The sequence below is a fragment of the Rhinolophus sinicus genome, chromosome 12, assembly GCF_057876585.1.
Source record: "Rhinolophus sinicus isolate RSI-liver-muscle chromosome 12, RSI-T2T, whole genome shotgun sequence".
Classification (NCBI taxonomy): Eukaryota; Metazoa; Chordata; class Mammalia; order Chiroptera; family Rhinolophidae; genus Rhinolophus; species Rhinolophus sinicus.
Genome location: NC_142512.1, coordinates 47,995,270 through 48,018,442, shown reverse-complemented (window position 1 = coordinate 48,018,442; position 23,173 = coordinate 47,995,270). Strand labels below are relative to the sequence as shown.

Below are 23,173 nucleotides of genomic sequence, written 5' to 3'. Positions count from 1 at the left end.
TGCCTGTGCTTTTGATGACATCTTTAAGTAGGCTTTGCCTAACTCAAGATCACGAAGATTTACTCCCATATTTTTCTCTCAGGTTTTTATACATTTAGTTCTTACATTTAGGTCTATGATCCATTTTGAGCTAACTTGTGTATGTGGTGTGAGGAAGGGATGCAACTTTAATATATACCCAGTTATCTTCCTGGGAGGGACAGACCACCAAACTTTCTCATTCCCTTCAGCCTCATGTTGCAGAAGCTTGACACCAGGCAAGAGTTGCTGAGAGGTCTGGAGTTCTCTTCTTCCATCCATCCCCTACTTATAAAGTGGAAGCTCTAATCTAGAGGCAAGAGGCCAAAAATAGTGGTGCCCAGTTCTTCCCAGGAAGATACTGCACCCCTCAGCTGGGCTTGAGGAGGAAGGATCCCCGAGTTCTTGGTTACACCCATTACCAGTGGAACTTCTGTTATGCTCATCAAGGAAGGGAAGTGAAGGTGTAGGTATTTGCCACAATTTCTTAGTGTTTTTATATAGATTCAATAGATTTTATTAAACTTTTTTTTTTCATTTTCTATATGCCCCCAAGACAATCAAAAGATTTTAACTTGTTGGGTTTTTAGTAATTTTTACAAGTTATATTTTGTTTTTTCCTGGGGAGAAGTTCCATGGAGCTCTTAACATGGCCATTAATAAGTTGTCTTCCTGTCTCAAGAAATATTTTGAAAATCAATTATTAATCTAGTAGTAGTGAAGTGAGATTTAGCAGATTTGTTGGTTAATTAGAGATTATCCACATCATTAAAACCTTATTGTTATGGCCACTCATTGAAAGATTCTAGAAAAAAGTCTATTTCAAATGCACCATATGGCAATAATGATAAGTTAATAAATATATTATAAAGTCCATAAGACGTGAGTAGAGTTTTAATTTACAGTAGCATGCATGTGTCACATTACAGTAAGTATCACATAAGGACGTTGATGTTAATTTCACGGCACAACTTGACATCGATCTTCTTAGTTTTGTGATACTTAATATACTTAACTACAATTTAGGGGCAAGCATTGATGACTTTATACATTCTGTGGAGCGTCAGAACATAGCATTGGAAGTGGATGTATTTGGAACTAGCAGTGGCTTAGATGATCCATCTTATAATGGAGCCATCATTGTGTCTGGTGATTCAAAGGTATGCCGGTCTCTTATTTCATAGATTTTCCTAAAGGTGAAGAAAGCTAATATACTATCAGTATACTCAGGTTTCCAATTTAGGAAACAAAATGAGAAACATATTGCTTTCATTTATTACTTAGTGAATTCCAGTCATTAGTATGATAAATAATTCGTATATAAATCATTAGCTACCAACACAAACTGTGTGCATTAGCAAAATAAATACTATACAATAGTCTCTGCCAAGTACATATTTAAGTCCAAAGAATTCATATTTCCTCCCAAGGAATTTTCTAATACATATATGCTGAATCTTATGTTTTATTCTTAAACAATAGTAACAGTTGATTCTAACCTTAAGCCAGATACTTGGTGTCCTGAAAATCAGATATAGTTTATGTACATGTTTTGGTTTACTTACACAGTGTTTGCTTTGATTATTTGACACCATTTGAAAAACATGACTTTTTAATTAAACGATTGTATTTTGACCTTTTTTAAAAAATGAAGATCGCTGAGGATTTATAACTTTGCTTTTTGTATTTTAGAATTACAGCTTTTCACTAGCCTGCAATACCAAAAGACTGAATTGCTTCCCAGTTCTCATGGATATTGTTAGCAACGGGCTGCTTGGAATGGTTAAACCATCAGCACGTATCCAAACTGATAGAAGTACATTTTTGGAGGTAAGTCTTACCAGCTCTCCTCCAACAGGAATCTCCCAGATCACTCTTTTTAAGTGCTGGAAATGTATTCTTATTGAGTAAACCACTGCGTGAGAAATTAGCCTTTGGATTCATACTAGCTCTCTGGCTTTGGGAAATAAATATACTTTTCAGAGCTTCGCTTTTTTAAATGCAAAATAGAACTAACACAATATATTTTCAGAGAATGTGAGGAAATGGAAATGAAATCATGCCGCACTGTGACTGGCATAAAAATAACAAAAGAAAGAAGGAAAGAAGGGGGGGGGGGAAGGAGGGAGGGAGGGAGGGAGGGAGAGAGAGAGAGAGAGAGAGAGAGAGAGAGAGAGAGAGAGAGAGGCCTTATTACTACTTTTATAAATATTACCAAAAAAAAAAAAATTAGGACAAAGTTCAGGTTAGAATTGCAACTGCTTACATTAGAATTACTCCAGTTCTTTGTCAAGAATAGTAATTCCTAGGGCCTACCCTAGACCTACCAAACCAACTTTTTCATACGTGAGGCAAAAACAAAAAAACAAAAAGCACTTTGTTTCTGAAGAAAGGCCCAAGTGATTGGATTGTCTATAGCCCTGTAAGTTTGGAAACCAGCATACCTATTAGAGTTTGTAATTACTCCATTTTGGTTATTGCCTAAATATATTTCTTCCTCTTAAAGAGTTCTTTGGGCATGGAGACCATGTATCTTTAACATTACGTAATACCCTGTACATAAGATAGGGATTAGCAAATAATAAGCACTGAATAACTTATTTGTTAGCTACATAAATGAATGGCAGAGGTCTGGAAATTATCCATATGCCACTCAACTATGAAGTTTTATGATTATATATGGCTAATAACCACCTACCCCTGTGCATATAAAATGGACCATGTGTCCATCATTGTTTTCCTATAGTCTAGCAATATCTTGAGTTACCTTCTCACAACATATTTCACTGTGTACTCAAAAAGTAAAAATTCCTTTCAGTCAGTGTGCATAAGGAGCTTAATCATTAAAGCAAAAAGTTGTATCCACCAATCAAGTGTTAATTAATTTTGGAATATATGCTATGGTTTATTTAATTAACCTCCTATATTACTCTGAAGGCTTTTTTTCTGGTTTCTGAAAGAGGATACAATAATTGAGCAAATTGCCTTGGGCTTTCAGCGGTAAAAACATTCTGTTTAGCTAGGGTAAGTCTGATGATACCAACCAGCTCAGTTGACCTTATATTTATGTGCCCAACATCTTAACTTTAACATCCTCAGCAACTTATTTTATGCTCTATTCGAATTTACCTACTTATTGCTCATGTAAGAGTTTTTGGAATTTCAGTCCTTACTTTTGTCTTGCCCCAAATCAATGGATTTGCCGAGTACTAACCCTCCCCTCCCTCCCCCTCCTCCCCCCCCCACCACCACTGCAGGTAGGGTGTTCTGGAAAGATTCTGACAATAAGCTTAAATCTCACCTTTCTGTGTTTGGCAAGTGTGTCTGATGGCCAGGCTAAAGACAATCAGCCTCTGGTTACGCCGTTTTTCAGTAATGTGCATAATCAAACAACTGCGTGAATCGTGAAAGTAACATGGGAACTGCTTTCAAGAGAATTTGTAAATCTTCTGTCCTTCAAGACAGTTATAAAAAGGAGCAACAATATGCATAACCAAGGGCAAGGTTTGCCTTGGAGATTTTACTTCCCCTGCTAGTACCTCATCTCTACTTTTGCATCCTCAACCAATATTTATCTCGTCTCATGGTGAACCTAAAAAGATAACTTATTATTGCTATGCCCATAAAATATCTGATATGATTTTTGAGCCAAACTATTCCATTTCAAATGATTATAAAAATAAATTAGGAAATTGAATGTTTCAACTGTACATTATCATTATTTATTATTTAGCATCAGAATAAATTTTAAAACCATGAAGTAAGAAAATGAAAAATCTTACTCTTGCTACTTTCCAATGATGTAATATTAGCTGTTTATTTACCTTCTTTGAATCGCTTTCCTTATTCATAAATTGAGGTATTAAGCCAAAAGTCAAGCTATAAAACTGAATGGATAACCGAAGAGTTTGGTAACCTCAAAAGGGACCTAAGGCAGGATTATACATAATCTGTTTCGTGGTTTTTAAAATGTATTCCAGAAAATGAATTTTGGATTTGTTTATTCAGCTCATTACATTCTTTGCATTTTTCAAAAGGAACGAAATAATCCGTTTGAACTCCTGATCCCTGCCATGTTCTGGTTGATTTTGGCATCCAGCTGCGCTCCTTATATAGCCATGAGCAGCATTGATGATTATAAGGTAACAGTGAGTAACCGAAACTTTCCTTACTCTGTATGGTTATATGCTGAAGGGAATGTAATTACAGTATTTTTTAAGAGGCTATTTTTATATGTTTAATTAAGCAGCCAATTCAGACATAAATTCTAAGTTATAAAAATAAAAAGAGGTTTTACAAATGGAAATATACATAATATAGATAAATAGATTATAGAGAATGATTCTAAAATGTATATGGATATACAAAGAACTTAAAATAGACAAAATAACTGAAAAACAAAGTTGAAGGATTTATGCTTCTGACTTCCAGGTTTGCTACAAAATTATAATAACTAAGAATGTACTAATTAACTATAATTACTATGCTTAATGTACTAATTGTACATTAAGTATCGTATGTACTAATTGTACATTAAGTATAGTATGTACTAGAATATACTAGTACATTATAGAATGTACTAGTATAGAATGTACTAATTAAGTATAATCATATAAATATATAAAATGGAATAGACATTTCAGATATAAACCCACACATATCATCAATTTGTTTTCAATAAAACGGCCAGGGAGCTAAAACGGGTAAGTTTCATCTTTCCAGCAAATTGAATGGAAACTTGATAATCATTATGAAAAAGAATGTTATCAACACTTACCTTAAACCATACACAAAATGATTTTGAAATGAATCATAGATCTTGTGGTAGGCAAATATTTCTTAGATGGGACAGGGGAAGCATAAACCATAAGAGAAAATCATATCTTGAATTTCATCAAAGTTAAAACCTTTTGCTCTTTGTAAAACACCAATAAGAAAATAAAAAGCTGTGGGCTGGAGAAAAAAAATATTCACAATGCATATATATCTCATAAAAGATTTATATCAAGAATAAAAGAATTCTTATACCTCAGTAATATTAATAGAATATAGCCTAATTTTAAAGATGGGCAAAATACTTGAACAGATATTTCACCAAAGAAGATACATAGATGGAAAATATGCCATGAAGAGATGGCTAATATCACAAGTAATCCAGAGAATGAATAACCCTGGTGAGATACCTTTTCACACCAAATAAAATGAGTAATATTAAAATAACTGACAATATCAAGAGTTTGTGAGGATGTGGAGAAACTGGAATTCTCACACATTGCTGGTGGGAATGTAACTCGTACAATCACTTTGCAAAACAATTTGACTCTTTCTTATAAAGTTAAAAATACACTTATTGTATGACTCAGCAATTCCTCTCCTAAGTATTTACCCAAGAGAAAAGAAAACATCCTTCCACAAGCAGACTTGTACGTTAATGTCCTTAGCAGCTTTATTCACAATAGCCAACAACCTGAAACAATCCAAATGTCCACCAAGCTATGAACTTATATAAATATTGGTATAGCCACGCAATGGACTAGCACTCAGCAATACAAAGGAAGGAACAGCTAATAAACTCATCAACATGAATGAGAAACGAAAGAGTAGATACTGAATGATTTTTTTCTTTCTTTCTTTCTTTCTTTCTTTTTTTTTTTTTGTGAAACTAGTCCATAGTGACAAAAAGCAGACCTGTGGTTACTTGTAACAAGCAATAAGGGTTAGTGACTGTAAAGAAGCATGAGAAATTTGGAGTTTAAAGGAAATTTCTATACCTTGATTATGATGGTGATACAGGAATATATATATACATTCATTAAATCTCATGTAACCATATACGTAATATGGGTACTTTTTATTGTTTGAAAGTTATATTTCAAAAAAGTAAATTAAAAAGAGATTGTTGAAATAAAAGGAAATGATGTTTTTGAAACTGTGAGAACTGGGAGAAATAAAAAGAAAATCCCGATGTTTAACTGATAATCTATTTATAAGTTTTCGTTCACAGACACACTTTCATTAATCCAAATGACCCTTTAATGTGCCTACAAATTACTGGACCATTTGGTTAAAATGAAGATTCTGATTCAGTTGTTTTGAAATGGAGACAAATGTTGAGTAGTAATCCTAAGGTGGTGAATTTATGATAATCAATGCAGGCCAACTCACATTAGCTTGACTTAGAAGTTTCAATACAATATCCTTTAACGACTCCCTTTTTGTAACTTTAATACAGAAAATCCATGAAACCTTGCATAAGCATCTCTGTTTACTCAATACCATCTTCATCTGTGTCACTTCCCCTTCAAAGTGATTCTGTTGCCCAAGAGAAGAGAGAACATATTGTAGAGTATTATCTGTGTAATGTTCCCTTTCTGGAGTAGAACCTCCAGGAATCTTGAGAAATGCCATTTACTGGCCTGATACAACTGTCAGTCATTCTGCCACTAACATAGTCCAAACTTAAAACTTCTCCCGTAGAAAACATGAACACTTTCTTTGGCCTATGTGATGCCATGATTTCACCACGTTTCTCCTAATCCTCTCTCACCTCTAAATTTTGGAAATCCTCAGATCTTAACCTCTGGCTCTCTTTTCGTGTTAGATGTCATTTTCTCCGAGGCAAGTTCATCTCATCCGAAGGCTTCAAATCCCTTCTGCCTACTGGTCACTCACAGATTTGGCTCTAGCCCAGATCTCTAACTTGGAATTCCAATGCGGATCCAAACACCTTTCTCAGCTTTTCCACCAGAGGCATCACGACACTCAAACGTCATGCTTCCCAAACTGAATTTATGATATTCTTAAATATGTTCCCCCTTTCATATTTTCTGTCTTCATAAATGTCAGCAGTATGCGTCAGTTATCCTGTCAGTAACCTAAAACCATCCTTCATTCCTCTCATAGTTTCACCCACGTATTGAATAGATCACCAAATCCTTATCATTGTATTACCTGAATGGATCTGTGTTGGGAGATTTTCATATGAATCCTTGGGTCAAATTACATCTCAGACAAGAACATCACTTAGCTAATCAGTGACCATCAACAAATGAATGTAAATATTTAACCTTTCAAAAATTTTAGAAAGGTTTAATATATGCCAAAACCACATCACTTGGTAAATAGTTTCAAAATATGTAATTTAGTAGTTGATTCAGCGAATGGCAAGTGGTACAAAATACACCTATACTTATGAATGTATGTATATTTATGTACATATACATAAATATTTGGGTGGGTAATGAATGTTTGAATGTGTGCTGTGGCAAAACTACCGTAACATGTCATTTATTACTTAGATTAATCTAATACTTAGATTAAAAAGACAAAGCAATTACATACACACACACACACACACACACACACACACACACACACACACTTGCAATCTAGAAAAGAGAGAGAGAGAGAGAGAGAAAGAGAGAGAGAGAGAGAGAGAGAGAAGTTCATACTGAGTTCAAACAGAGCACTGATGGGAAGTAGGAAGTAAGCTGCTTAGAAAATGACCACCCTGTAAGTCATTAACCACTGTTTTGTTTACTGCATTGTTGATGCCTTGATTATTCCGAGGTCTTCTTTCACATATTTCTATCAGATGTGTGATGGACATCAATGCTGTGAATTAAAGCAGCAAACTGATCTTTCTTTCTTTTTTTTTTTTTTTGCACATGTGGATACCTTTATTCCCACCCACCTCCTTACCACCATAAAACTTCAAGCCAGTCCCCTTTCTTTATTGTTTTCTCAAGTCTTTTTTTTTTTTTAATTAAAGTTTATTGGGGTGGCAATTGTTAGTAAAGTTACATAGATTTCAGGTGTACAATTCTGTAATACATCATCTACATATATATCACATTGTGTGTTCACCACCCAGAGTTAGTTCGCTTTCTATCACCATATATTTGATCCCCTTTACCCTCATCTCCCACCCCCCACCCCCCTTACCCTCTGGTAACCACTAAACTGTTGTCTGTGTCTATGAGTTTTTGTTCCTTCATTTGCTTGTCTTGTTCTTTCATTGTTTTCAGTTTTAGATACCACATATCAGTGAAATCATATGGTTCTGATCATTTATGTTTGGCATTATCCATATCCCTTGGTCCAGATAACGTGTAGCCATGACGCAGAATTGTTACAAATAGAGGTTTTGCTTGAGTATTTTCTTACATAATCTACATTCTCTGAAGTGTCTAATTGAAATACCACTCTGTACCTTTGCTGTCTCCTACTCAGAACAAAGCTTGGTCCCAGCTACGGATTTCAGGGCTCTTCCCTTCTGCTTACTGGTTTGGGCAGGCGCTGGTGGATGTCCCGATGTACTGGTTTTTATTCCTTTTCATGTACCTGATGGACTACATTTTAAGCCTCCACGATTCTATTTTTACAAGTATAAATCAGATTATGCAAGTAAGTGACAATATTCATAGGACAAATATTGTACGATTTAATCTGAAAATTTGAAGATACAAATTGTTTTCATTGATATTCACATTGTCATGAATTTAATAACTATAAAACCCTGTGCTATGACAGTGTTTTGGATCCTAAATGTTTTCCTAAATTGCATTTGTCTTTAATTAAAGTCAACATATTCCTGTTGATTTCAGATCCCATGTGCCATTGGTTACGCCATATCACTTATCTTCTTTACATATATAATTTCGTTTATTTTTCGCAAGGGGAGAAAAAATAGTGGCATTTGGTCATTTTGCTTCTTTATTGTAAGTATGTTTCTTTTAAACATTTATTTTATATGTGCAATGTACAATTTTGAGCTAATACTTTAAAATTTGCCCTTGGTAGAATGACAAATTAATATTGCAGTCTAAAATATATTGTTTGCTTTAGGTACAGATTCTTTTCAAAGTCTGCATCTTTTTTTCTTCCTATTTATACCCTTGTCTTTCTTTAAAAGTAGCCCAATTTTTCTAGAACCATAAAATATTTACCAGAAGCAAATCTGGAAAAATCTGTATTTTATTTTTACTGAAAAAGAAATAGCTCCAAAGACCTCCACAAAATTACACGAGATAACACATGCTGTTACTAGCATAGTTAAAACTACAAACTACTTCTCCAACTCTCTGCCAAGAATTAATTTCGTAAAGCACTTGCTTTATCTAAATTAGGAGGGAAAATACATGTAATCTACAAGCATCTATTCTAATTTCCTGTCATTTCAGGATACCAGAAAATAAATTACAAATTCAACAAACATTTATTGGCTTCCAACAATGTGTCACAAACTAAGACTTATCATGGAGAAAAAAATAGACAGTTTCAACACTGAAAGTTCATGCAAAGGGCAAACAGATGAGTAAACAGCCACTTATTAAGACAAAATGATAAGGCAAAAGTTATTGAGATATCATCTATCTTTAAAAGTCTATTATGCAACTGAATAACAAAGAGGTCTATGAAAACCATAGATGAGTTAGATTCGTTGATGAAAACGAGAGCAGAGATTTCCTTTAGAGAGTGAAACATGAGGAAGTGTAAGATTTCAACAGCTAGAGAAGAATGATGGTGCAAACAGAAAATAATAAAGAAAGTCCAGGCTAGCAGAAAGTCCTGGGAACTGGTCATAACGTGTTGCACGTGGATTGAAAACAAGGTGTAGCCTGAATGTGGTCCTAGTTATGGTGAAAATAACGGTTGAAACAATGACTGACTTTAAATGACGTGCTCGAGGATTTATTCTATAGACAGTGGGAAGCCATGGAATCTTAGAGTGCAGAAAAGATATATGACCAGAGATGCACTTTCAGGAAGAATATTCTGAAAGCCATAAAAGTAATGATTTGTAACACAGAAAAATTAGAAGTACAGAAACTTTTAGGAAGGCATTGCAACAGTTTAGAAGAAAAAATCTGAGAGCGTTAGGCGTCCCTATAATTTTCTCTTATCCTTTAATTTTCTATTTTAGAACTTCTACTAAGCCACTTCAAGTTATTAAATGCTTATATTTCTCCATTGGTATAATTAACAAAAGTCTTCTTTCACTGTTGTTGTTTTATTCCTATGAAATATCAATTTCAATTTTTACCTATGCTTATTGCTTATCTACGGTTCTAAATTTTACCTCCAAAAACAATATACACCACTTTTTTTCCTTTTCTGTAATTAAAATATTCTATATATATTAGGTCCTGTATTGATCCCGTGATTTTTCTTTCATGATGATCCAGGCCAAAGGAATTTGGCTAAATCACTAAGAGAAAATGTCACTGGAGATATGCTGATTTCAGCTTGGTTTTTGAGGTTGGAATGGAAATTAGGAATATCTCCAAGATGAGCCATCTCAATTTGGAACATCTGTTATAGTTCAGAATGATTAACACACGTATTTGTATTTTCTTTAGATCACCTTCTTCTGTGTGGCTATTTTTCTGGTGGATTACTATGTTTCACTGTATATCATCACCTTTTTAATACCACACACCACATTAATTGGCTGCATGTTCATATCTATTCGTGTAAGTAATACCCCCATCTGTCCCAGTGTCCTGGAACTCATGACCAATTGTGAAAGCTTTGCTTAGGGTTGGAACAACATGTGAAATATTCATGACATTTGACGATTTCTACTTCATGGATTCCAATGGAATTTCTCCCAGATAGGATGATATACTGCAGCTGAACTGGAATAGAAAAGCTGGCCCTGATGAATGGGTGGGGTGGAAGGATAAAGGGTGGTGAGCAATCAAGCAGACTTTACACTTATTCTGGGCGTTACACAGCTTTAAAAGGAGGCAAATGAAATGGCCTTAATTTGGGGGATTTCAAGGTTCTAGAGAAGTTCTCAATGTGAATAAAATACCCCCTTTTTTTCTAGGGGACGACTTCCATGCTGCTACAAAAGGCAGGAAGTTGCAGTATTGTGGGTGAAGAAGTATCCGTGGGTGAAGGGAAGGGAAGAAAGGGACCTGTGAAAGGAACAATGGGGACAGGAAGTTCTGCCTGTATGATAAGGCTAAATCCTGCCTCTCTCACTGTTTGGAGATGCTAGCACAGACACCCAAGACTTTCTCACCTGTGGATGAGTAACTATTGCTTCAAATAAAAGCACAGTGGCTCATAGACCTTGGGCAGAAGGAAGACAGCCCCTCACTACACATTATAAAAAGGACACTTAGTCAACACTCTTGGTGAAATCGGGGGTCATGCCAGTAGGGCTATTCAATGGGCCAATCACCTTTATATGAATAAAATTCATGAAACAGAAAAACTTCCCATTTAACCATTGTGTTTCTTTTTTGCAGCTTGTTTTGTTTCCTCTGTTTAATGGAGAACCAGCAGGTGCAGAGCCCTTTCTGGTATTCCTAATTGTAAGAACACACTCTTCATTAAAAATTATCATGTATTTTATGAAACTGAACCATTTTAATTCCTGTAAACATGATGAAACTTTTTATTAAGGTGGATATATAGGTGTTTGTAGCCCAAAGAGATAAAATATTTATAAAATATGGAACAATTTTTTTATAAAGATCAACTAACCAGATAATACACTTCCCAAATTTTGATAACACTATACAACTATTCGGGGAAATGAAGTAATGGTATCACATAATTATATTTGTTTCTAGTGTTTCTGTAAACAAGATTGAAAATGAATTTGATAGTTTCACAATTTGACAAATAGATTATTGGAAATTTTAATGGTTTTGCTAAATACATCTTTGTAGAAGTCCAATTATTCCTAATTTACTTCTGATATAAAACCATTTTCTTTTACTGTTTCTAATTGTGCATCTCTCTCTCTCTATTTCTAGCCTTTCCTTCATTGCATCATCTTTGTTTTTATTCTTCGATGTCTGGAATGGAAGTTTGGAAATAAATCAATGAGAAAGGATCCATTATTTAGGTTGGGAATCAAATTGGATTCTTTCATTTCAGTGATCAATATTTTAAAATATTTTTTCATGCATAAATTAATTCATTAACAAACAAGTGCCAAGTGCTAGGATAGGCTGGGGTAGTAACCATGTGCCAATACAAATCATAGAGATGTAGGTACGTAAACCAAAGAAGATTATAAATAGTGGAGGACACAGACCTGAAACATTGCATATTAAGGGCTCCATCAGACATTGTGTGCAGTGGAACACTGGAGAAAGTTACAAGCAGCTAGTTCAGTTTAAATAGCAATAAATTTGAATAGATTGGCAGTAGAAGGAATGCTGCTGCTCCAGAAAGGAAGAATAGAATCACCAATAGGTCCAAGACAGTGATAACTGTGCTTTTTTCCTGTGGTAGTGAGAAACCCAACTGGTGGGTCATAGACTAGTTCAGTGATGAATGGAACTTAAAAGCTGAGACTTTTTCTTTTCGCACCATTCAAGTACACAGCCATAAACATTTTATTCCCTTTGTGTCTTCCAAACTATATCAGTTTCATTTTTAACTATTACATAGTTGGATGGGAGACTTCCAAGATGAAAGAAGACCATTAAGAAATCTGTAAGATCAGCATGGGAGATTAGGTTGAAGGAAGAGAGACTAGAATGAGATATATTCTGGGTATGAGGGACAGAGTTAGAATGGAGGAGAAAGAGGGAATCTGATGCATATTCCAAAGACATGGCCAAGTTTCATAGGAGATCAAGCATCTTACTTATACTTGGGTGGGGGGGGGTGCTATCTGACTTCAAATATTCTGACCTAGTCTCCCTATGAAAATGTAATGATAACATGTTAGTGTCAAAGCTAGGGTTCCCAGAAAAATTATTTCATTAAGCTATGATATTAAAATTCTTTGTTAGATAATAGGTACTAAGTTATCTATTGATATTTTAAAAAACTGATGTTTCTATAAATAAGTAGAATGAAAGATGTGTAAGAAGCAATGGTTATTAAATATAGTACTAGTACCATTAAAGGAAGGAGGGTTCGCAGCTCTGAAGGGAGATTATGATGGCTTATTAATTACGCAATCTACTCAAGTATAAGACGTAAAGAAGGTGGTATTCGCGATACAAAGGTGAAACCCCAAATCAATTACTAATGGATGGTTTTGGCCCCAGAATTTTCCCAAGAAGCAGCGATGTACGCCAAAATCCCGAAGAGCCAGAAGGAGAGGACGAAGACGTTCAGATGGAAAGAGAGAGAACAGCAAATGCCTTGAGCTTCACAAACTTTGATGAGGTAAAAACACACAAAGTAGGTTATTTCATCCAACGACACAAACATTTGTCAGTTAAAGTGGCCTGTCTACAGGTCTAACACTCAAATGATGTTGAGTTTCTCTAATTCATACAAACGAGGATCACTACTTGATTTTACTAGGTAGTCATTTTTACATCTCGATGAGCAGATTAAAAGTTATGTTAACTTGCTTCATCTTTCGTAGAATAAAAAATCAAAAAGTGGAGTGCAACTGAAATTGCAAAAGCCAAGAAAGAACATGTGGATTTTAGAAAGTGAGCAAAGTGGCACTTTCTTGGAGAAAGTGCACTGTACAAAGTTGTGGATGCAGTCCGGTCCACAGCATGTTGTTTTGTCCGTGGAGGGTGATTTGGTGCTTCTCCCATCTCTATGTTTCTGTTCTGAGAGATGGGCCAGCTGCATACAATAATGTGTTCCTGAGTAACTGCTTTTATAGGAGAAGAAAACGATAGCCTCTTCTGTTGAAAAATAAGTGCTAGCCTGGGAGAATGGCCAATAAATGTGTCACCTAGTAGAAGGTCTTCTCTGATGCATGGCTTGTGCAATGAGGGGCCAACCCTGTGGGTTAATAGAGCTTTTTATAAAGTTAATGGAGAGAATGAAAGTCTGACATGATTTACTTGTCATTTACAGAAACCAGTCATCATTGCCAGCTGTCTACGCAAGGAGTATATAAAGAAGAGGAAACACTGCTTTTCCAAGAAGAAGAAGAAAATAGCCACAAGAAATGTCTCTTTCTGTGTTAGAAAAGGTTGGACACAGTGGTCCTTCCTTCCACTGTTGGCTCAGGGTCCCCCTTGCAGTTCTTGATGAGAATCATTCTATACACCATCTCTTGGTTCACACACAGACCCATCAGCTGGTGACCTTGACAGCTCCTTTTACACAGCTCATTTCGACATGAAATTAATTAACTCGTGCCCATGGATAGGGGCTTAGTCACATCAACAGGAAGCCATAAGCGCTCTATTAAATGAACCATTGAGACTATGACATTTCTAGTTAATGAACACAATTGGTTTCCTGATGCTCATTATTTTTCACAGGAGAACTAATGGGATGTGCTAGTACATTCTGAAGGCTGGGCCAGCAGATGTTAGATGGTCTCATTTTGTGACATCTCACAGCGCTTAGGATCACTGGAGACAGAGTCTGACACACCTAGTTTCCAAGAGTAGCTTTGTCACTACCCATCTGTGTAACTTTGGGCAATTAACCTCATCCCTAAGAGCTTCTGTCCCCAAATGTGTAAGAAAGGATTATGATAATGACCTCTCAGGGTGGTGGTGGGGGTTGTGACAATTACGTGAGATACTATATGCAAAGCACATGGCACAACACTTGGCACATAGCGAGATTGCAGACTCATTCTTAATTTTACTATTAAAATCAATCAGTATTACATGTAACCTTTTTTGTTTGTTTGTTTCAGGTGAAGTTTTGGGATTATTAGGACACAATGGAGCTGGTAAAAGTACATCCATTAAGGTGATAACTGGAGACACAAAACCAACTGCTGGACAGGTGGGTGAATCATGTGGAAAATATAGTATTTAGTCGTGCTCAAAGTAAGTTATAAGATGTTAAAACCTTGTAAATAACAATCTCATTCAATCATTATATAGTTGAAGTTATCAATGCAGCAGAATAATACATCACAAATTATCACATTAATAACACAAAATGAATCACAGAAAGGGGAATAATTATTCATGCCTTCAAAGGCATTTGGAGGGAATGTCCAATGTCAGATCAGAAATCAATATCCGAATCCATACGAACTCTATTTATAGCACCAAAAAGCACATGGATTTGCACTTTCAATAAGCACTGCCCTCCGAGTATATAATGCTTTAATCTTGAATAAAAGTGTTTGTATAAACACCTTTCTTAAGCAAGTATATTCATGGTCCTTCAAAAAGTGCTTAGGTACTGGGACACATATTTTGGTTCAAATACACTATCTTGGGGTTGTGTTTTCAAGGATTGGCTCGAAGTTGAGCAGCAGGGTATGAATTCGACTCGTTTGTACTTGCAGTGCAACTGTCTAAGGGGGCCAGGCAAACAGCTGATTTATTAGAGAGAGACAACATGAGGTATAGAGAAAACTTTTCCCCAAAACTCTATGGCAGAAGATAGAGAGCCTTAAGAGCTCCTTGGAAAGCATGTCCAGGGGAAGGAGAGAACAGAATCTGAGGAGGAGGTCTGTGGATCTACACCAAGGGAAGGAGGTTGGTTGTCAAGCCCACCAGGGGAACAACCGCCAGGAATGTGACTGACAAATAGCCCGCTAAACAGGAAGGAGAAAATATATTCGCAGCCGAGGTATTCGTGAAGGGGACCTCTCAGGGATGTTGGTGGCTAGCCAAGCCCAACTGGGCTCCTTAGTTCCACTGAGACCACCCTCCAATTCAATCACCCCCACGACCCCAAATCAATATTCTATTTCTCATCAAGCATGGGCAAAAGAGGTAACTGTTCATTGATGTATTGGAATGAAATATTTTAAAAGGTAAAATCTTAATTATAAAGCCAGCTATTAGGGTCTCATGAAATCAGCTTTAATCAGATCAGCCAGTGTGGTCTTATAAACAATATCACTGTCCTGCTTACCTACTTTCAATGACCTCCCACTGCAGTAAGGCTGGAAGGAAACCTCCGCTGCTTGTCAGGAGCTGGTTTCTGTGTCCCTTCTGCCTCATCTCTCTCTTCTCCCCTTGATCACTCTGCTCCAGCCCCCCTGGCTTTGCTTCGGGTCTCAGAAGACACTGAGCATCATCCCTTCCCAGAGCTTTGTTCTGCCCCAAATCCCTTTCCTCTGGCCTTTTCCATGGCAGGCGTCCTCTTGCTCTTCTGCTGAAATGGCTCCTCAGCAGACAAGCTTTCGCTAATCACCCCACCTAAAGTCACTTCCCCTGCTATTCTCCACCCCAACCTCCGGAGTATTTCCATAGCCGCACCACTTACGATCTGTGTGTATTCTGCTGCCTCATTTCTCTGCTTGTTTACTACCTGGTTCACTCAGTAGAATGAAAACTCCCAGTAACCAGGGCACTGGCCATTCCATTTGGATGCTCACTGCATCCAAAGCAGGTAGCTCAGTATTTGTTACATCAGCAGTTCTCAAAACACATTTCATCAGTGAGTGAAGCTCAGTAACGAGTACTTAATGTATGTCTTTCAGTGTGCAAGGAAGAGAAAATTGGATATAAATTTTTGGCCATGATGGCGAGAACACCACACTTATGAGATACTTGTTTTGCAGCTTAGATGATGTTGTGCATACGTTTGTTTCCATGTACTTGCTCTCTGACAACCTTCCTCGCGTGCAAACTGGTTACAGATGACTAAACCCAATGAGATCCTAGAACTTCTCTAGTTTTTGTAGGTTTATAAGGAGCAAGGTGTCATGGCAACACAAAGATGCAATGCAGGTCGTAGGGTCTGAGCGTGAACTTTTCTCTGCAGGTGCAACTAAAAGGGAGCAGCGAAGGGGACCCCCTGGGGTTCCTGGGGTACTGTCCTCAGGAGAACGCGCTGTGGCCCAGTCTGACAGTGCGGGAACATCTGGAGGTGTTCGCGGCCGTGAAAGGGCTGAGGAAAGCGGACGCTGCCGTAGCCATCACACGGTACATGGGGGAGACACACCCGTTCGTCCTTCATGGGAAACTGAGGCCCAGAGACTCATTGCTGACTCAGACCACATTGGGTAGATTTGTAATTAGAAACTGATTTCCCCGATTTCACAGGGATATTTTTTCTCATATTAAGTATGGAAAGAAAAAAGTCAGTATTCATTGGTAAAATTGATTTTAAAAAATACTAACATGTAAGTGTCATCTATCCTAGGACAGCTATTTGGACATCACGAAATGTGCTTATATTCTTTTAAATGGAAAGATTATCTTGTTTTGGAGGGCAGGGGGTGGGGGAGGAAGCAAAACAATCAATTTTAGGAGGGCCAGGCATCTGTTCTCAGAACCACATTTCTGAGCTCTGCTCCCCATCCTGGTCCTGCGTGGCCCGGGTCTCCTATCGACGCGTAAGGCTCCATTGTGTCCTTCAGGTTGGTGGATGCGCTCAAGCTGCAGGACCAGCAGAGGCGTCCGGTGAAGGCCTTATCCGAGGGAATCAAGAGAAAGGTAGGCGCGGGGCTCGGTGTTACTCTGCGCAGCCCACAGATCAGGGCCGGACGCGCTGTTCCTCTCGTTCCAGCTGTGCTTCGCGCTGAGCATCCTCGGAAACCCGTCGGTGGTGCTGCTGGACGAGCCGTCCACCGGGATGGACCCCGAGGGGCAGCAGCAGATGTGGTGAGAAACGCTACCTGGTCAGGACCAGTGTGGACACCTTGCAAGAAATTTGTGAATTGTTTTACTCCTGCAAAAAATGGTCCCTTAAACTGTTTCTTAATGTGAAAAGCAAAACAAAAAATACCTCCGTATTATTAGTAAAACTGATACTTTGACCAAAAAACAAAAAACAGCAACAACAACAAAAAAAACGCCATCGTTTCCTGATATTTCCTAACCATTTCTCATTAAAGGAAAAATAAGCACTGGCAGGGCCCGAACATACTCTGCATATTACAATTGCTCGATTGATCTGTTGGGTAGCTGTGGTGCATCTCTGTGACACAGTATGACACAATCATATAGTGTCATCACATAGGATGGGAATTCTCACTAGATTGCAAAGGTGGGGGCAGAAGGAGAGTTTTGAATGTTGTCATGTGTGTTTATTGTGCATTTATTTGTTTTCACTAGGTTATGACAAGTCTGTGCACTTTGGTGCCATTCTGTTCCCTCTGCACAGCCTTTTCATACACAACCTCTTGCTCAGCATTCCTCTTTCAATACAACCTCATAATAAATATTGTGTTCTGTGAATTCCCCTCTCACCTGGCTTGCCCTTCCTCATCCCACGTGCCCTCTTAAGAGTCCTCCCTTGTTTAATCTCTTTTTGCTAATTATTCACAGTCATGCCCGTTAAAAATCCTTCACTCTATCCATTTCTGATTAATTAGAAGACTTCTTTAGTTGCAAATATTCTCTCGGCAATATAGGCAGGCGATCCGGGCCACCTTTAGAAACACGGAGAGGGGCGCCCTCCTGACCACCCATTACATGGCAGAGGCTGAGGCCGTGTGTGACCGCGTGGCCATCATGGTGTCCGGAAGGCTGAGGTGGGTGCCCACACTTGGACCCCTAGTATGCCCTGAACAAGGGACATTTTTCCCTGTACAGCCAACACTTGAACCCCAGCTTCATGGCTGGAAGAATTTGTCTGTAGGCAGAGAGAGATCAACGAAGGGTTGGAACCACTGCACCTGGGTCTAACAGTAAAGCCCTCAAAACAACACCAGTGGCAAACCAAGAGTCTCAAATATTGCATTCTGTGTCTTTTTCTTTTTCTGTTGTGACCTGATGCTCCTCACTCCAGGTGTATCGGTTCCATCCAGCACCTAAAAAGCAAATTTGGCAAGGATTACCTGCTGGAGATGAAGGTGAAAACCCCCACCCAAGTGGAGCCCCTCCACACCGAAATTCTGAGGCTTTTCCCCCAGGCTGCCCGGCAGGACAGGTAAAGATGGTGGCTGGTTTTGATCTGGTATCAAATGTCAACTTTTCTTTGTCAGTTTCATTGATTTATTGTCGTTCGAGTCCACATTTAGCCCAAAAGGAACCCTAAAAGAAAGAAATGATTTGTTGGATACTGCAGAAAGTAAGCTGGAGAAGAGACGAGCTGATGAAGCACGTGTTGTGGTCCTACTATGTGCTGGGCACTGTCCTGGTCTTGTATTATTTAACCCTCACTGAAACTTTCCAAAGTAGACACTGGTGTTCCAGTGAAAACTGAGATGATTTCAAAAAGGCATTGTGACAGCCTGGCCTTTAGAAGGACCTTAATAAATGGAATTATTATCTTTAGGAGTAGGAAATTGGTAGACATGTTAGATCAAATGACAGGTAACAAGAGGCAGAACTAGGATGGAAAGCTCATTATTTTATTCCAAATCTATTAACATTTCCAATTTTATATAGAGTCTGGTGATGGAACAATCTTCATGAAAGTAATACATTAAAAAAATCAAAGATTAACTTTAGGGTCATTTTGACACCTAAAATTCACTGCAGAAGCCAGGTAGTTGATTTAGGAGTTAGGGGGGAAAACAGTAAGAAAAATAAATCATAATGACAAGGTCAGAAAGTATATTTCTACAGTGGAATATAAATAATAAAACAATGCTGCAACTCAAGTACAGCCCAGGACTGAGTAGAACTATGTCATAAAGGAATAGGGAACGAGCAAAATGCATGAGAATTATTGTCCCATAAATATACAAAATAGTATCTTGTAGTATCTTTAAATATACAAAATAGTATCTGATAGTATCTTTAGATACAAAATCTAAATCTTCCTGATTTCCAAATAACGAAAAGGCAAACATCTGAGAAACAAATGATTGTCCCATAAATATACAAAATCGTATCTTGTAGTATCTTTAGATACAAAATCTAAATCTTCCTGATTTCCAAATGACAAAAAGGCAAACATCTGAGAAACAAATTATTTTAAAAATTGTTGCTGAACGATATTTGGCACTGAATTTTTGGAGAATTCTAGTCTCCTCACCAGAGACTCAATTATGTTATCCTGTGTGAGGAAAGCGGTTTGAGTAGGAGCAGGGAAGGTGGGAGAGGTGTGAATTCTCTGGAGAACAGACTTAGATTTCCACCCAACTTGGGAAACGTTAAGAAACTACATGGTGTCAGTGCCTGGCTGGAAGATGAAACCAAGGAGTAAGTGTTTAGCTTAAAAAATAAGGTGAAAGGTGACTGGCAAATCTAGAAATTTCATTTATGCTGTACCTGCTCACCTCCATCTAAGGATGGTAAACAGTCTGAGTCTTACTCTCCCATCCCCAGTTCTCCTTGTGAATCGCCTCCTTTTTATTACTATGGATTCACCCTAGACATTTCACCTACACCAAACCAACTATTATTTACAGAATAAAGACCAGAGAGATGTTTGTACTTGGTTTCCGTCTGCCACAAGTGGTATCAGCCTCTCTCTCTCCTCCTCTCCTCCCAGGTACTCATCCCTGATGGTGTATAAGTTGCCAGTGGAAGATGTACAACCTTTAGCCCAAGCTTTCCTCAAACTAGAAACGGGTAAGATAGATAAACTTTGAAATAAGATGCTGAAAGCAGAATTTCAAATGATAAAATAAATTAACCACACGACAAAAATGAAATGAGATATAATATGTTAAACTGAAAAGTTAAAATCTCAAATTGAATTCTAGGAGAATAATATCAAGGAAGTGGAAGGATTCTGGGAGAGGGAGGTTATGGGAGTGATTTTCACTTTTGCTTTGTGAGTATTTTCCATGTATTTTGTATGTATATATTGGTATCAGCTAAGTCAAAACTTAGTTATGTGTGCATTTAAGGAGAATGCTTTCTTTGGAACATTGATGCTTGCATATTTAAAATTAAATTCTATATGGCCTTGCAGATTGTTTCATTGCCTCTGGCTCTATGTTAAGAAACTGATGTCTTTTTTGGTCATTAAGACAATCTACTTGTGTCTGCTGCACTTGAAAGCTCACCACACTGCATCTGTCATCGCCAGGTTCATGTTTTCCTTGCCATCTGAGCCTGTCAACTCTGCTACTCTGCATTGTGCTGGCCAGAGCTGCCTCCCCACACTCTTTTCATTGTCATTGCTCAATGAGATCTTCACTTGCTTGTCACCTTTCCTGAGAAGAGATTCGAGTCTCATGGTTCTAAACGACTCTTCTTACTCCTGTTGATAGCATCCAGGGTCTTAGTGACCCCTCTTCTTTCCATTCTCTGAGCAGAGCACCCCAGAATCTGGGCTGTGGGGTCATTCACAGCACTGCACGGATTGGCACTGCGACCAGTACTAGCCTGGTACCTTTGATGGTATATTTCCAATCTCGTACAGTTGATAGCATATTTCCAGTCTGCTGGGATCTTATCAGGGCTCTAACTACCTGCCCAGTCCATTTTGGTCAAGGAGAAGGGTTTTCAACTTAATTTGGGTCAAGCTGCATTGATGAAAACAGCCCATGAGGATTATCTGCTCCTTTGAAAACCACAGACATCTTTCTCTATGCACCCCTTTTCATCTTTCTCTGACGCAACCCTTTTCAAAATGTGTCTGCCTTCCACCTCTTCCTGTGCTGAATGTGCAAAAATACTGGCTCTCCTGCATGGAAGGAAGTCATCTCAGCACCATTTCCTCCTTTAAATACAGCTCTCAAAAACTGTGCAACATAACAGCACCTTTCCCCCAGAAACTATGGAAATGCATTGGTGTCCTTTTAAATGAACACTATACTTAAACCACGAACGGCTATTATCTTAACCTTTTTATTTAATTTTTTAAATTGCTATCTGTACTAACTTCTAAGATCATCTGGATATAAAAATATATAAACCCCTAATGTACGTCCATCCTTGTGCAGTTAAACAGAGCTTCAACCTGGAGGAGTACAGCCTCTCCCAGTCTACCCTGGAGCAGGTGGGTCAGTTTTAGAGATTTTCTATCCTCCATGGAATATAAACATACAGTTAAGTGCATACTCTTTCACTCACTTGGAGCTACAGAAAGCAGTGTGACATCCCTCTCTCTTTATTCCTTGCCCCCTTTTAGGTTTTCCTGGAGCTCTCCAAGGAGCAGGAGCTAGATGATTTTGATGAACACGTCGATCTCTCAGTGAAGTGGAAGCTGCTCCCGCACGAAGAGCCTTGAAGCCCCACCTACCCTATGTTTCTGTTCAAGCCTGTGGTTGCTTTTTAAGACATTTATTTTCATAGCATCAATCTATATTTTTAGAAATCATATTGTTAACCCTGACATGGTTGTCCATGTGGTAGAGAGGAGGAGTGAGGGCTGGGTAAATTCAGGGACAACATGAACAGAGGCCCCCGACTGAGCCCCGTTCCCAGTCACAGCCTCCGTATCTCTGCAGGTCACCCTGATCCCATTTTTCTGTATAATGCTGAATAAATCCATGTACTTGTATAAGATTGTTTCTGTTTCTGAATGTGATATACAATTTTTTTTATTTTTTTAATCAGAAACTTAAAAACACTATTTTCTAACCTAGAATGAGAAATCCATATGTTTACTCTTTTGAAAGTTTGATACTTTTGTAAAGCTGATATTTTAGTAAGAATTTAAGTGACCATGTCAAAAAGTACCACACTTATTGAAATAGATTTTAATGTGTTTTCTTATGGCTAAAAATATTAAAATATCATTGGTCATAATACCTGATATCAATATATTTGACAACATATCCATTGGTAACACTACCAATAATGTAGACATAGTCTGGAAAACAAAAAGTTACCATTAGGAACTTATTATACTTTTTTTTTTAATTTCTATAAACTAACGGAGTCCAATTTTCATTGTAATTCTTAATCTAGGCTAAAGATGCTTGTATTATAACTGATCTTTTATGGATATTTGCCACTTCATCTCAGAAAGTTGCTATATGTCTTAACAGGTCAAATGACCAAGTTGGTGAAAAATATAAAATAAATCTCATATATGTAGTTTTGAAATATGTTTTCTATTTCATGTATGTCATGCATCTTTTTCTTGACTCAGTGGCCTCCTTCTTACAAGTTCATTGCAATCTAATTGAAAATAATTTCTATATGTAAAAGTGAGTTTGCTGCTTTAATCAGTGTGCTACCAAAATGTAAAAGAAGAATATACCACACCATGAACAATGAAGTAAAAAGTGGAGACACACACATTTCCTAGAAAAATCTTCTAAAAATACTGGGTGCAATTACCATGCATAAAATGTAGTTAAACGAGATTTGCTAAGTTGTGGAAATGATTCTCTGAGCTTTCCTACCAGTTCTTTGCATGTCCTTTCTTCCTTTTCAAAATCCCTGACCCTCCCAACCTCAGAAAATTCTTAGCATCCCAGAAAATTCTG

The 23,173-nt window shown here is 37.6% G+C and overlaps 1 protein-coding gene across 3 annotated transcripts in view; it reads left to right on the top strand.

Moving 5' to 3' along the window:
- Positions 1 to 22,787, top strand: part of ABCA8 (ATP binding cassette subfamily A member 8) — a 66,241-nt gene extending 43,454 nt beyond the window's left edge. For all 3 annotated transcript variants that reach the window (XM_019732845.3, XM_074319432.2, XM_019732846.3), the window contains exons 21-39: positions 1,045 to 1,178; positions 1,711 to 1,848; positions 4,056 to 4,160; positions 8,251 to 8,424; positions 8,625 to 8,738; positions 10,380 to 10,493; positions 11,280 to 11,345; positions 11,793 to 11,884; positions 13,044 to 13,164; positions 13,819 to 13,936; positions 14,618 to 14,709; positions 16,654 to 16,814; positions 17,252 to 17,327; positions 17,401 to 17,495; positions 18,248 to 18,367; positions 18,625 to 18,765; positions 20,278 to 20,357; positions 21,680 to 21,735; positions 21,868 to 22,787. In XM_019732845.3, coding sequence (XP_019588404.3) covers positions 1,045 to 1,178; positions 1,711 to 1,848; positions 4,056 to 4,160; positions 8,251 to 8,424; positions 8,625 to 8,738; positions 10,380 to 10,493; positions 11,280 to 11,345; positions 11,793 to 11,884; positions 13,044 to 13,164; positions 13,819 to 13,936; positions 14,618 to 14,709; positions 16,654 to 16,814; positions 17,252 to 17,327; positions 17,401 to 17,495; positions 18,248 to 18,367; positions 18,625 to 18,765; positions 20,278 to 20,357; positions 21,680 to 21,735; positions 21,868 to 21,966 — 2,096 coding nt within the window. In that variant the 3' untranslated portion in view covers positions 21,967 to 22,787. The remainder of the gene's footprint in view (positions 1 to 1,044; positions 1,179 to 1,710; positions 1,849 to 4,055; positions 4,161 to 8,250; positions 8,425 to 8,624; positions 8,739 to 10,379; positions 10,494 to 11,279; positions 11,346 to 11,792; positions 11,885 to 13,043; positions 13,165 to 13,818; positions 13,937 to 14,617; positions 14,710 to 16,653; positions 16,815 to 17,251; positions 17,328 to 17,400; positions 17,496 to 18,247; positions 18,368 to 18,624; positions 18,766 to 20,277; positions 20,358 to 21,679; positions 21,736 to 21,867) is intronic.
- Positions 22,788 to 23,173: the final 386 nt, after the last annotated feature.